General features: G+C 46.1%; 1 protein-coding gene across 5 annotated transcripts in view; it reads right to left on the reverse strand.

The window, feature by feature from the left end:
- Positions 1 to 14,223, reverse strand: part of PTPRT (protein tyrosine phosphatase receptor type T) — a 1,014,822-nt gene that overhangs the window by 637,960 nt on the left and 362,639 nt on the right. For all 5 annotated transcript variants that reach the window (XM_012781110.3, XM_020281830.2, XM_076011129.1 and 2 more), the window contains one exon: positions 6,747 to 6,828. In XM_012781110.3, the coding sequence (XP_012636564.2) occupies positions 6,747 to 6,828 (82 nt within the window). The remainder of the gene's footprint in view (positions 1 to 6,746; positions 6,829 to 14,223) is intronic.

The raw sequence follows: 14,223 nt of genomic DNA on the forward strand, positions 1-14,223 counted from the left end.
AACGAAGATGGCACCAACAGATAGACCTCAGGATGCAGGGAAAGGGCTCCCAGGCAGGGCTGTGCTGACTGCCGGGCTCCCTTCATTGTCCCCAAATAGTTTACCACAAGTGATCCTTTTTTTTTTTTTTTTTTTTTTTTTTTGCTATTTTTATTGCTTTGAACTACCCTGTCTACCAAACTATGTCACCACCTAGAAAACTCAGCAAAAGCCAAGAACCGTGGCATGATTAGGCAGACTCGCTGTGAGAAAACAAATGCCTCCTGCTCAGGTTTTTAAACTAATGACAACATCTCAAGAGATCCCGCATTGCCACCTCTGAGACCCCACACCAGTCAAGGGTCCAAGGCCCAGGGAAGACCACTTCTTGTGGGTTCTCAGAGTTTTGAGATTCCTGCATCCAGTCAACCTGCCAAATGTCATGCTGCTTTGATTGTCTGAAATTGTTTCCTTTCTGCTCTCCTGTATAATTTTGCAAAGTTATTTTTGGACAATTCTTGAAGCGGGAATAGAGTGAACCCTGTAAGTCTGTTTATGCCACAGGTTTAAAGGGGGAGGGGACATCCACTCCACAGAGAAAGGAAGTGCAGAGTCTTAGCTCCTGTGTTGGGAAACTCTGTATTGGGTTTTACAAAGGGATGCCCTTTGGGACGCTGGGAAAATGGTTTGACCTCTGGGACATGTGCAATTAGCAATGACTTTTCTCTGGATTAATGTCCTTGCTTACTTGTAAATGTTCTCCACTTCTTCCATCTTTCATTCCTTTCCCTCCCTCCCTCCCAGCTCTAGGAGTACAGGATTTAGATGTTTAATGGTTCCTAGTGTTAATGTTCTGGGGAAACACTGGCAATTTACTGCAGAAGGTAGGGCCCATGCAAGAGCCACACGATTACGTAAATGAATAAAGTTGTTCCGTTGTAAAACAAAACAAAACCCCCACCTCCTTGCCCTGTCTTTCATTTTCCCACTTTTGATAGAGACTTGGGTAACATAGAGATTTCTCTATGTAAGAAAAGTGGTGTTGTGAGCATAATAATAGATAATAACTATTAGAGATAATAACTAGTATCTGATGGCAGCCTTAGTGCTGAGGAGGCAATATGGAGTGGTGGGGATTTGGGAGAACTGGAGAGAGACCCTGTGCCCCACTGAAAGTGGGACAGATGCTGCTTCAATCCAGCAGCGGGAGAAGGCCCTACGTGTGTGCTTTGTTCAGGGGCGTCAGTCTTCTGAGTTCTCAAGACAAGTAAGAAATCCAGGTTTTATATGAAACCTCTTCTTCTAAATTTTTAACATTTTATTAAAACACCTTATGGACTTAACAAAACATGTTGGCAGGCAGGCTCTATCAGTGTGTGGTCTCTGATAGGTAGCTCTGATGTAAGTCACCTGGATCAATTTGCACTAGCCAGTCCTGTCCCATTTAGCCCCATAAATCCAGTGACGTCCCACCACCCCCCTGCCATGCAGTGTGCTGCAGGAGTCACATGCATGCTAGCCCAGTGGTGGGGCTTATCTGTACCACCCTCCTTTTGCTCAGGGTTCTTGTCTCATGCCTTTACTCTTGTCTCTGCTCTTTGGGGTTCACGGTCATCCCTGGCTCATGACAGACATCACCCTCTGGGGGTCGTCTTTATGCTGGGAACCTGTTTGGTCCTCATCTCTGGGCTCTGGGCCTCTCTGACCCTCCTCCTCCCATACTCTCACACCACACTCCTCTTTAGCCATCCTCTCGACTGTCCCCATTCCCCCAGCATCCGCTGTTCTGGGAGAGAAAATATTCCTCCAACTTCAACTCACCCACCTTCAGCCAAATGCAGTTGACCTCGGTGCCCAGGCCAGCTACCAGCTCCTGGTGCTAAGCATCCCCTACCCACTCCCCGCCGAGACCCAGCTCCCCAAAACTGGGATCCTACAGAATGGGGTTAACAGAAAACCGGCTGTGCGTTTGGGACAAAAGGCCTTGATGTTGGTGACATTCAGACTCCTGCAGATGTCAGTGCAGCATCTGAAGACGTATTACCGTACCCTTTATCTTGCTCTTCAAACCTGGCAGTGCTCAGTAGGAAGCCGCACCGTGGAGGAGAAAGTTCAGTGCGTCCGTTGGAAACGAGTTGCGGATGCTCTGTAGGCTGAGGGACCTGGCCCGACAAGGTTGTGATGGGGAGAGATAAAAAAGAGTCTATAAAAATTCTAAAAGTCAGCTTAGGAGCTAGAGATCTCGAAACCGAGTGGAAAACCGCGCTGACATTTATCGTAGGTAGTTACAACCGCGGTGGCCGTGCTAATGGCTGACACTGAGAAAGAGCAGTGGAGGGTAAGCACGGCTAGAACTCTCTTAGAATAACACAAAAATGTTAAATGGGCTATAAAATACGGACAAGACGTTTCGGTTTGTAAGAGAAAATAATCTCCTTTGAGTAGCACGCCTGTCTTTCGGTCACGGCCTTGGAAGCTGCAAGGCGGGCGTCTGCGGTCGTAACTCCAGCTCCCAAGGATCCAGGGCACAGCGGCAAATCCGCCACTCGCGCCCCTGGAACTTTCGGAATATTTAGAGGAATCACTCATTGATAAACTCTGACCATATGTTAACAGAAAACATGTTTTGGGGGACAGAAGGGGAGAATTAAAAGGCCTGACGACATAAAGGGAATGCATGTATCTCAACATAGTTAAATTTTACATAGTCTATGAGTGAAGCCACGAACACGGAGCTGGGGTCGGGGGACAGCACTCTCGGTCCGAGGACAGTTCAGGAGCCACTAGCTGGTTGCATGACAGGAAATCCCCTCTGAGCAGCCCCAGGGGCCCACGGCTGGCACCTGGGGAGGCAGCGTACTCAGCTCTCCCCAGACACGCGCCACCTTGCATAAGCCTGAAATGTGCCAGTGCGCCATCTTGGATGCCTCCGTCTCCCAGCCTGACCCGTCGATAAGACCAGCTGGCCCTACCTCCTAAACATATCTCTAATCTGTCCACCTCTCTCCGCCTTTATGCTCTATGTCTCTTCACAGCACTGCTTACTACCTCTCATGGGCTCAACTGTGACCTCCCCAAATTCAAATGCAGAAGCCCTTACCCCCACTAGCCCAGGCTGTGAGCAGATTTGGAGACAGGGCCTTGAAAGAGGTGATAAGTTAAAATGAGACCTTTAGAGTGGGCTGTAATCCAATCTGACCGGTATTCTTAAAAGAGGAGGACATCTGGACACAAGGAATGACATCAAGGACCCGTGAGTGCAGAGCAAAGACGGCGTGAGGACGCATCAAAAAGGGGACGGTCAACACGCCTAGGAGAGAGGCCTCAGAAAAAAAACCAGCCCTGCCGACACCTCGATCTTGGACTTCCAGCCTCCAGAACTGTGAAAAATACATTTCTGTTGTTCAAACCACCCAATCTGTGGTATTTTATTGCGGCAGCCCCAGCAAACTAATACACCATCTGTCATACGTCATGCAATTACCTCGTTATTTGTTTTATTTTCAGCCCCTGGGGACAAAGAATGAATCCATCTTCTTCATGCCCACAAACCCAGAGCAGTGCCTGGAATGGAGTACGTGCTCCGTAAACAGTTTGGGCCACCACCATCTCTTACATGGTTCCAGAATGTTCTTCCTTTTAGGTCTCCTGACTTCTTCTCTATGGCCCTTCAACTCATTCTCCATGGGGCAGCCCAAGTGGTCCTTCCCCAGCATAACTCCCTCCAGCGGGGCCTCCCTGCACTTGGATTAACATCTAAGCTGCTCACCTCGATGCCCAAGGCCCCAGCTTCCCTGGCCAACACTGGCTCCAGCCACTCTCTCCTGTGCTTTTTATGCTCTGGACATGCTGGCAGCATCGAGCTGACTGCCACCGTGGGGCCCCTGCACCTGCTGTTTCCTCTGTCTAGAATGCCCCTTCCCCAAATCCTTACACAGTAGACTCCTTTCTATAATTCGGATCTCAGCTCAGATCACATCTTCAAAGACATGATGTCCCCTGACCACTGTATCTAAGAAGCCTTCCCACATCCCAGTCAATCACATATCTTATATTCACAGCACTTTTCATTGTCTGAAATTATTAGTTACTTATTTCATACTAGTTACTTACTTAGTGCCTTTCCCTCCTCTGGCCCTCCTGCTAAGTGAGCACCAGTAGAACAGGGACCTAACCTTTTTTAGGCACTTAAGTATCCACCATGCCCAGTAAAGTTCTTAACACCTAGCTGATGCTCAATTATTTACTTGTACAAAGAAAGGAGGGATAAAAACCTGGGCTAAGTGTGAACCGAGCACCAGTCCTTAGGAAGGGCCTTTGCTAGGCTCTACTCAACATCTCATGACTTGTGCGCTGGGAAAACACCTCAGACGACTACATACACAGCCCGTATTTGTACATATAGTTAAATGGAATTTTTTCCAATTCCAGCCACTCTTCCAGGGTCTTCACATTGTGGTTTCTGGGAAGTTTATGCTTCAGATGCCTAAACACTGAGGCTGAGCTCAGCAGAAGCACATTATGCAGGAATAAGGCCAGGGTCATGTCTTCCTGAGTTATGTCCTATGGCCCACTTGCTGGGTAATTGGCTCTCGGCAATTCCATAAGTGTGCAATCCATGATCTCAGCAGGGGGAGGACGAGTTTGCTGGGAGAATCCTAAATTCAGGAGCAGCTCTAGTGACAGGAGGGTTCCAGGAGGAACCATGAGACTTTGGGGGTGAACAGACATCTGGATGCCATCCAGAGAACTCCTCCCCTCCCCAAGGAGATTCATCAGAGAGGAGGAGGAAACATCTGCCTGTGATGGCAGGCCATGGTCAGCACTTGCAGGTGAGGCAGAGGTGCTGCCAGTCTGGACTTGAAGGTGGTTGAGACTGGGATGAGAGACAGGGGTCAAGGTTGGGCATGATGGTGGAGGTGAAAATTCTTATTTGAGCACAGAGTTCTGGGATCCAGGGAGAGAAAGCCATGCTGTTCTCTCCTGGGAAGAACCGAGCGTAACCTGCTATTAATAGAAAGGCCAAGTTCAAGCATCAAGCATAAGGTAGGAAGCAGGAACACAGGTGGATGCAGCAAGGGCAAGCATGCTGCAAGGACGGGATGTGTGCAGGGCTTGAGGAAGTCGGAGGCTTGTTTCAGAGAAACCGCATCAAATCTGGTGCTGTGCAGGGTTGAGGGTATGCAAACAGACTACAGGTAGAGCAGACCTCTCCCAACACAGTTTCCCAGTCTTAGGCCAAAGATCATTCCCCAGTGGGCAGCTGACACCAATTCACAGGAGTTAAGGGAGAGGGAGATTTAATCCTGGTAAGGTAGACTTGTCTTCACATCCACTGGATAAGCCCTGTACAGAGGGGGGGATTTCTGAGATCCCCTTCACATGACGTCTCACTCAGCAAAGACATTTCCCAGATGTGCTGAATGGACAGCCCCATCTGAGAAATTCTAAAAGGCCTAGGGAGTAACCCAGAGGGTAGGGACCCCAAGCTGATACAATGGAGAGTCCAGTAGGATCTTAGCATTCCCGAAATGCTGGCTGATTCCTGGGAAGGAAGACCTTCCTTGCACAGGACCCAAATACAGTTTCCCAAAATATTGTCTGGAACTTTGGAACTTGTCCCAAATTCCTCCAGGGAAGGTGCTCTAAGAACAGTGAGTCAGACAAAGGCATTCTAGTGCCAGGCAGAGGGACAGAAGTGATGTTCGAGGGTCTGACAAATTCACTGCAGCAGAAGTGGAAACAGTCATTTCAATTAAAGTAATATGGATGGGGCTGAAATGAGAACAGTCCCTAAGTGGGAGGACTGAAAGGCACATAATGAGAGGAGTGCACATGGCATCTCTCCAGACACCAGCAAGCTGCACCACGGACCCTAGCATGACTCATGGCCATATGGGGGAGTGGATAGAGCACCATTACAGTTACCTAGAACCAATGACTGCCGAGAAACTAATGGGAATCTGCAATCTACAACATAATCACAGATGTGGGGCTGGCATCCCAGCTACCCCTCCCAGGGGCTGCCATAATCTACAAGCATATCCTCCCGACCAAATATCACTAGGTACGATGTCATCCCAACTACCTGCACCCAGGATTTGTCCCCTCTGAGATTCAGTGAACCAAGGAACCATATCTCCCTGCTGAAACACATTCACGTATCTGAGACTAAATGCAGCAAAGAAGTGGATGGGCATGATGGAGTGGCACGCTTTTGAGGACTCTTGACACTGCTCCATGAGTGCTAACCACTATGAGAAACCCCTCCCAGCATGGAGCTGATGAGTGTATTTAAAATTACTTTTAAAGAATTAATAGCTTTGGGGTACTTTTCCCTGTGAGTGAACAGTGTGCTAATTTGCTCAGTGTTTTGCTGGTGCTCTTTTTTTTTTAAGACAATTGCACAAGATTCTATCCAAAGCCCTCTAATTCTTCCACTTCAGTGGTCTGAATCCCACTAATAAACAATCAGGACTTTAGACTCCCTTAATAATGGAGAGAGATTCAAACGAAGATGTTTTGCCACTCTCTGTAAATTCCTGGAGGTGCTGCCTGTTGAACAGGCCAGCAAAATTATGGATTTATTCAGGACTGATTGCATTGAGTATGTAAGCACTTTTGAAGGATTAAAAAAGAGACAGAAAGAGAGAAAGAGAGAGAAAGCGAGAGATGATTGTGAGCTGAATGAATAGGGGGGATTGCAGCCGCCACACTACCCAGTCTGGCACAGAGCAAGGCTGTGTTGGGGGAGGGGACAGACTTACTGCAAGGATGAGCGAGGACCCGGACCTCATCCACGGCGATGTAGCCAGGATGACCCTTCAGAGAGACGGATTCAAATATCACCTGCAACACATAGGGCGGGAGTCAGTTTCACAGAAGCGATCAGCATTCGTTGCAGGACACTGCCCAGCCCCCAACCCTTTACACTTCAGCTTCCTATCAGAGCCAACCAAAGAGGACTTACATTAGGGCAGCATGCTGCCCTGGCAATGAACTGGGATTTTCAAAACAAGGTTTAAAAAAAAGGGCCACACTCTGGTGACCAGCAAAAGAAGAGTGAGTCGTGTGAAACATTTTTAATGTATTTCAGAAATAACACTTAAATGGAGGAAAAAATCAACCCCAAATTGTCCTGGAAACCCCAATCCGCATCTTTCTCATACCGGTTGCAAATGAAGCACAGAGAATGACCTGCTAATATCCTAGCTTTCTTATGAAAAGCAAGAGAGCTGCTTACCTTGGAAGCTACCATAAGCAAATAAGGGTTTACCCCGATTTGGTTCTTCACTCCCAAGGAATATATTCCATCTGAATTTCTTAATAATACCTCTTAAGAATAAGAGTCAACCTACCCATTGGTATCCAGGAATACAGGGCAACAAGTTCTTTGAATTCTCTACTCTGATTCCCACACAAATTGTTTCTGCAAAAATTTTATAATTCAGTTAACAGCTTCCCTCATCACCCAACCTCCATCTTCACGGAGGAGATACGAATATCTGTGTGGACAGCTTGGCCAACACCTCTGACCGCTCTAATTCCAGTGGCCGTGTCCTTCATGCCACTTCAGTGCTCTCAGTCTTGTCCTTCCCTACTCCAGAAAGTGGAAATTCCATTTTCCTGTACTCTGGCACAATCTCCTACCCCCACCATCCTCTCCCAACTCGCTCTTCTCTAACCTGCTCCTCAGGCCCACGTGGTATTTGGACCTCCATTTTTCCAGAGTCTACACATCAGCCTGGACCTCTCTGCACGCTCACCAAGCCCAGGTTCCCCAGCATGTTGGCTCATCGCCCATACAAGGCTCTCCCCAACCCCAATTCCTTTGTACCTTTATTTAAACTTTGCCAAGCCTACTGCAAGTCTGCCTTTCCACTCCTGTATCCTGTACAAATGTTCCCCTTTCAACATCCACCCAACCCAATCCCAGCAGACACCCACATATTCAAGAGGCAAGAGAGGGGCTGGCTCCAACTCTTTTCCCGCTGATGTAATCTACATCCACACAATCTACTGCTGTGTCCCTGCGAGGAATGCTGGCATCCCTGACCCTGACTCCAGCTGGATTTCCCAGCCTCTTTGTTCTTCTCAGTTTTCTCTCTCCACCCTGTATCTCCAAACCCACCTTTGTATCCCTGATCTCGACATATGTTGGCAGCTTCCTGTATTCTTTAAAAACAACCCTCCAGCAACATGCTCTTCTCTAGTACCTCCCAGTTGTGTCTCAGTAACACTTAAAATTCTCAGTAGTTTTATCTTCTCTCACTCCTGACACCTCTTTCTTCCCAATGCAAAGCTTCAACCCGCTATAATCTGGATTCTGTCTCCAACACTTCCCCAAAACTGCTTTCATGGCAGACACTAATAATCTCCTAATGACTAAATCCAGTAGGTATTTTTCAATCTTTATCTTACTTGGAGAAGGAAGATAGATAGGGTAGTGCTGTAGCTCTGGATCAGAGGGCCTGGGTTCAAATCCCTGTTCTGCCACTTACTAGTGCATGACCTTGGGCAAGTTATCATACTGCTCTACCCCTCAGCTTCTCCATCTATAACTATAGTGTCTATGTCCCTGGGTAATTTTTCAGATTAAGAAAGTTAATACCCCACTCACAGCAATGCGTGGCACGTGGTACCCTCTTCACATGTGTTTACTATGTAATTATCATCACTGCTTCGTTATCATCACATTCTTCTACAATCATCAATGTTCATAGCTTCTCCCTTGCTGGGTCTCTCTTCTATTTGGGCTCAGATGACACTTCACTCTCGTGGTTTTTCTCATACATCTGGGACTATTCTACCATAGGATTGTAGGTCATCCTCCTTCCCCACCTTCCCTTCAAATGTGAGCCTCCTCTGCTCATCTTTTCACTGCACACACTTTCCCTTCAATGGCTGCCAACTCACTGCAAGCCCCCAAGCCTGGCTCTGCACCCCAGACCTCTCACTGGAACACCAGTCTCACCTGCCCAGCTCACAGCTATGTATTTCTACCTAGATGCTACGCTGATGCCTTGAATGCAAACTTTATGCAACCCATTTGAACAGCCACCCTCTCAAACCTTCTCCCACATTCCCCAATGGGCCTTCCCTCCTGAAATAGGGGACTTGGAAGGTGGCATTGTGACCCATCCAATCATCCAAGCTGAAGATCTGAGTACCTACCTGGGCTTCCCCTTCTGCCTAATTCTTCACCTTTATTTTCTTTTTGGTTCTACCTTCTTAGCATTTCTCAAATCTGTGCCTGTCTTTCCTTCTCTGTTCTCAGGATGAACTATAGGAAACAGCCTTGTTTGTAGGTCAACACCAGCCAGACATCAGTGCCACTGCTCTGGTTCAAACTGTCATCAGTTTTCATCACTACCACCTTGACAGCCTCCAGAATGGACCCTCCCTCTCTCCTTCCTTGTACTTCTCAGGTCAAGCCTGTGGGTGCTGCAATGCAAGGGTGATGAGACCAGCACCAAAACCTCCATGTGAAATCTTTTTGTGACCTGCGTGGCCATTCCAGGTGAGTGGATTCAAAGGTCAGTGTTCTTGGTGGGGCCCAAAGTTCCGACAGCTGTAATATGACAAGTGTGTGGGGAACCAGTGGAGAGGCAGCGATAGCTGTGAGGAGGCAGCTTCCATGCATGGTAAGATCTATCATGAAACAGCACGTGGCTGCCTGGGAATTATACGAAGTGACCTGGGGATGACAGTCGCACCAAACATAGAGCTGCGGCACCAACATGAAGACCGCTCTGGAAGAGTGCTTTACCAAGATAACTTTCCTTCAGAGAGACTTAGCAAACACAATTATGCAGGAGGTAGGGGGAAAGCTTGCAAAACTAAAAGTGTGATGGCTGCCTCATCTTGAAGAGGGAGAAGTCAACAGAAGGCCTTGCTCTAAAAAAAAAATTATGTGCCTAATTACATTTTTTAATAATTCAAAGGAAACCAAAAGTAGTCCATAGGAAAAAAAAAAAAAACTGAAAAAAATAGAATGTACACAGTAAATGCACTTAGAAAAAATAGCATACAAACATTCAAACTGTGCAATAAAAAAGAAAAAAAGGAAAAATATTTCTGTTGTGACAATAAATATAAATGGGTTAAAATACAGAAAAGCTCTCAGACTATCTAAATAATCAAAGTCTAATTATATTCTATAAGATAAACTCCTAAAATAGAATGACTCAGTAACTTTAAAAATAATAACTTGAACAAAGATGTAATAAGGAAATGTAAATAAACACAAAGCAGCTTTTGTGAAAATAATGAGAAAGCATCAAAGTGGAATTTTAACTAAAAGGAAAAAATTTAAAAACATTAAGTGGACTAAAATAGTCACTTAAAAAATACATGAGTTAACAGACTTAAAAAAAGAAAATGATGAAAATATCAAACAGTATTTGAAAACTTTCACCCATATCTTAAACTTTGACTAGTCAAATAGGAAAAAGCAAGTATGTATGTAATATAAATAATAATGTATTTACTAAATATATGTCAATAAATATTTAAAAAGAATGAAACTCTTATTCAAATGCTTATGTATTATTTACCAAAAAAATCATATAATAGGCCACAGTATAACTTTAATAAATCCTTCAAGAAGAAATTGTACAGGTTTGGGTCTATATATTTCCTAACCGAATTCACTATAACTAGAGATTAATGATGAAGTCTAAAAAATAAATTTCTTAGACTTATGAGATACTTTCTTAATAACTATGATGTCAAAGTATACTTTGTATGAGTTAACAAAAGTCTGAAACAAAATTAGAAGTCAAATGACAAGCTAAGAACAATATTTGTAATATATAGGATAGCTAATGGAAAAATATTCTTTTTTGTGAGTGAGGGACTCCTGAGAATCAACAAAATAAATGAATAAACCCTCCAAAAGAAAAACTGGCAAATGGCTTCAGCAGGTAATTCATAAAATAATGAAGTAGAAATGGTATAATAATCTATAAATGCAAATTTTTAAAATGACAATGAGGATGATTAGGAGGTGCACCAGACAACACCTGCAGCCTTGGGCAGAGTTGGTCACCCTACTGATGTGCTCCTGATGTTGGGAGCTGGTCACAGGAAGCTCCCACCCAGGAGCTTGCAACTCCAGTTACTGGGGACAGACACCGCAAGGGAACAAGGTGATGTCAGGGTCTTCTGAGATGGAAAGACCTGCCCGGGTGTTCTGAGGAGGGAGAGGATGGTCATCTTCATCTTGGAGCCAAGCACACTCACAAGGAAACTCAAACCAAGGCCCTTGGGGAATGAAAATCAGGAAACGAGAGAAAAGCCAGAGGAATGGATTAAGAAGTCTGGAGGCTGCTCTGGTGCTGTGCCCTGCCCCCAACCTCAGGTCTACCTGGGGCAGGGAAGGCAGAATGGGATAGAGGACTGCCGTAGACCACGCTTTCCCTGGGGTGCTCCATGTCAGTAGACAGAGGCAGCATATGGACCCTGATGAGTGCAAGGACTGGGGCAGAGAGCCCAGGCTGGGAACTCCAGCTTCTCTGCAGATACTCTTCACCTCCAAGGCTGCCATGTGGACCTACCATCAATTGCACGTGCTCCAGCCCCAAGAGCATCATTAGAGACCTCCTGGTGCAGGTTTTGGGGAGATGGGGCTTGCACAGAAAAGTGCAAATGTCTCCCTGTGTACATGAAATAGGGCAGAGCCAGGAAGCAATTTCCTAAGAGAAGCTCAGACATGGAGTCACACTCAGCCTTTCAAAAAAGCGGGTTGTATACATATTTAGGGGAGGGTGTAGATATGTCAGGCAGTGGTTTAAGGGACCTAGTGTATCATCCTCACCTTTTGTAGTCCACAAGCAGAGAATATGTTACAGCAAACATTTCAAGGGGCTGCAAACATTTTCTCAAAGGATAAGAGGAAAACATTCGCTCATCAGAACTCTTAGGAGGAAGGGCATATGTATTTTCATGGGGAAGGATTGTTTAGGGTAAAATTAAGAGAGATACTATACTCTTTCCCACACCAGTTCAAGAAAGCCTGTGTAAGACAAGGAGGAGGATTTATTGCTTAGCAGAGAGGGGTGGGGTGGATGAGAAACGAGATAGGGTGAAGTTCCAAAGGTGGTGGAATGATTACCCTCATCGTTATAAACCCCCCTAACTATGAGCGAAGTTACTAAACCTACAGTGCGCCAGATGCCAGGGGGATTCCTGGGAACGGGACTGAGTTCCAAGTCCAGTTGAATCAAAGTTGGGTGAGTCCTTCATTTTCAAGTGTCCATCATTTCAAAATTGCTAAAAGAATAGACTTTTTAACATGCTCACCACACACACAAAAATGAGACGTTGGTGAGGTGATGGATATGTTAATTAACTTGATTAAATCTTCCTATAATCTACACGTAGATGAAAACATCATATTGTACCCCATAAATATACATAATTAGTGTTTGTCAATTAAAAATAAATAAATAAAAATAAGCCCCTGCTTCCCTGAGAAGAGGCAGGTGTGGGAGGATGGGTGGGAGAGGGAGGTTCTCGCCCCGGGCCCTGCCAAAGGCCTGGTGCCTAGAGCCCCCTAAGAAGAAAGAGGAAATGCCTGTGTTTACCACAGAGCTAACAGTCAATTTTAGAACTGTAAAATAAGACTTTAATTTAATAAATTAATACATCAACCATCAGGCCTGAAGCCCGGCAATTGTGTTGAGTCCACGAGAATTACACAGTATCATAAGTGCAGGACCAGAGCCCCAGGCCTGATGAATTTTAAAGCCCACTTTGCAGATGTCTTGGAATTATATGTCCCCTTTTCTCGCCACTGTACCCATGTGTGCGTGTGCGAGTGTGTTGTGAGCCTGGGAGTCTGTGGTGCTTGTGCCTGTGTGTGCTTTCCGCTGTGCTTGTGGCCACGTGAGTGTCCATCAGTGGCTGTGTGTCTGTGTGTGTATGTGAAACACACACACACACACACACACACACACATCTTTTCCAAACTGCTACTCTCAGCCTAGGAAACGTAATGATGCTAGAGCAGCCAACAAGTTGGAAAACAGAAAATGCTCCCAGATGAGGCGGCTTATCACAGGCACGGCACGGAGGTTACTGAGTGCAGGCTTATAAAGACAGTGGCTGCTTCTTTAAAGGCTTCCTGCCTCCTTCCTCCTCCTTTCTCTCTCCCCATTCTTTTCCCCTCCCTTCCTTTTTCTTTCTTTCCTTCCAACGATCGCTGAGCCCGCTGCAAGTCCGACAGGACATTGCACGTATGTTCTCTGATTTAATCCGCAGAAGGACCCACCGCGGTGGCTATTGCCCTCTCCATTTTACAGATGGGACAGCTGTGACTCCGAATGACGATGGGATGCAGCTGGCATCACACCGCTGGCGAGCAGAGTCTCGGAAAGGGCGAGCTATCTTCCCGAAAAGCTCAGAACCAGAGGGCCTAGGCAGGAGCACGAGGGCTTCAATTTACCAGTAACGCCCCCTACTCTAGAAGACAGGGCACGCTGTTACCTAATACAGGACGCGGCTGGACAGATCTCATGTCCCACATTGGGCTTGGACTTGGGGGTGCTCAAGCAACGGACTTCACTCCCCTGTACCCTGTCGAAGAGCATGGCAAATGGTGTGACTGTCCCTCTCCTGGGTCAATTTTCTTGCTCACTGTACTTTGACCTCTGACCCCATCCTGTACCCATGCGCATCAGGCCCTAGATAGCAGCTTTCAAGTTGGAACCTTAAAGGCTCCCTGGAGGTGTCCAAGAGCTTATAGAGACACTTGTTGTATCTACTCAATGACACCGTGGGGCCAGTCTAGGGACCAGGGCATCTGGGATCTGGCCCAGCTTTGGCAACGATCTGCTAGGTGCTCTCGGACTTCACTATCCATCCCTGGATGTCACTTTATCACTTACATCTAGTTCAGTGAACACAGCCTGGAAGCCAAATCCAGCCCACCGCATGCTTTTGCACATGAAGTTTTGCTGGAACACAGCTAGGTCCATTCATTTATCCACTGTCTGTGGCTGCTTTCACCGTACAAAGGCAGAGCTGAGTAATTGCAACACACGCTGTATGGTCTGCAAAGACTAAAATATTTCCTGCCTGGCCCTTTACATAAAATGTTTGTACTCGGTGTGCCTATTTAGTAAAAAAAAAAAAATAAATAAAAAAAATAAAATAAAATAAAATGTTTGCCTTACCTACAAAATGAGGATAAACCAAATACACCTGTGCCGATATGCATTGTGTAAATCTCTACGGATAGGA

This window comes from Microcebus murinus, chromosome 16, assembly GCF_040939455.1.
Source record: "Microcebus murinus isolate Inina chromosome 16, M.murinus_Inina_mat1.0, whole genome shotgun sequence".
Classification (NCBI taxonomy): Eukaryota; Metazoa; Chordata; class Mammalia; order Primates; family Cheirogaleidae; genus Microcebus; species Microcebus murinus.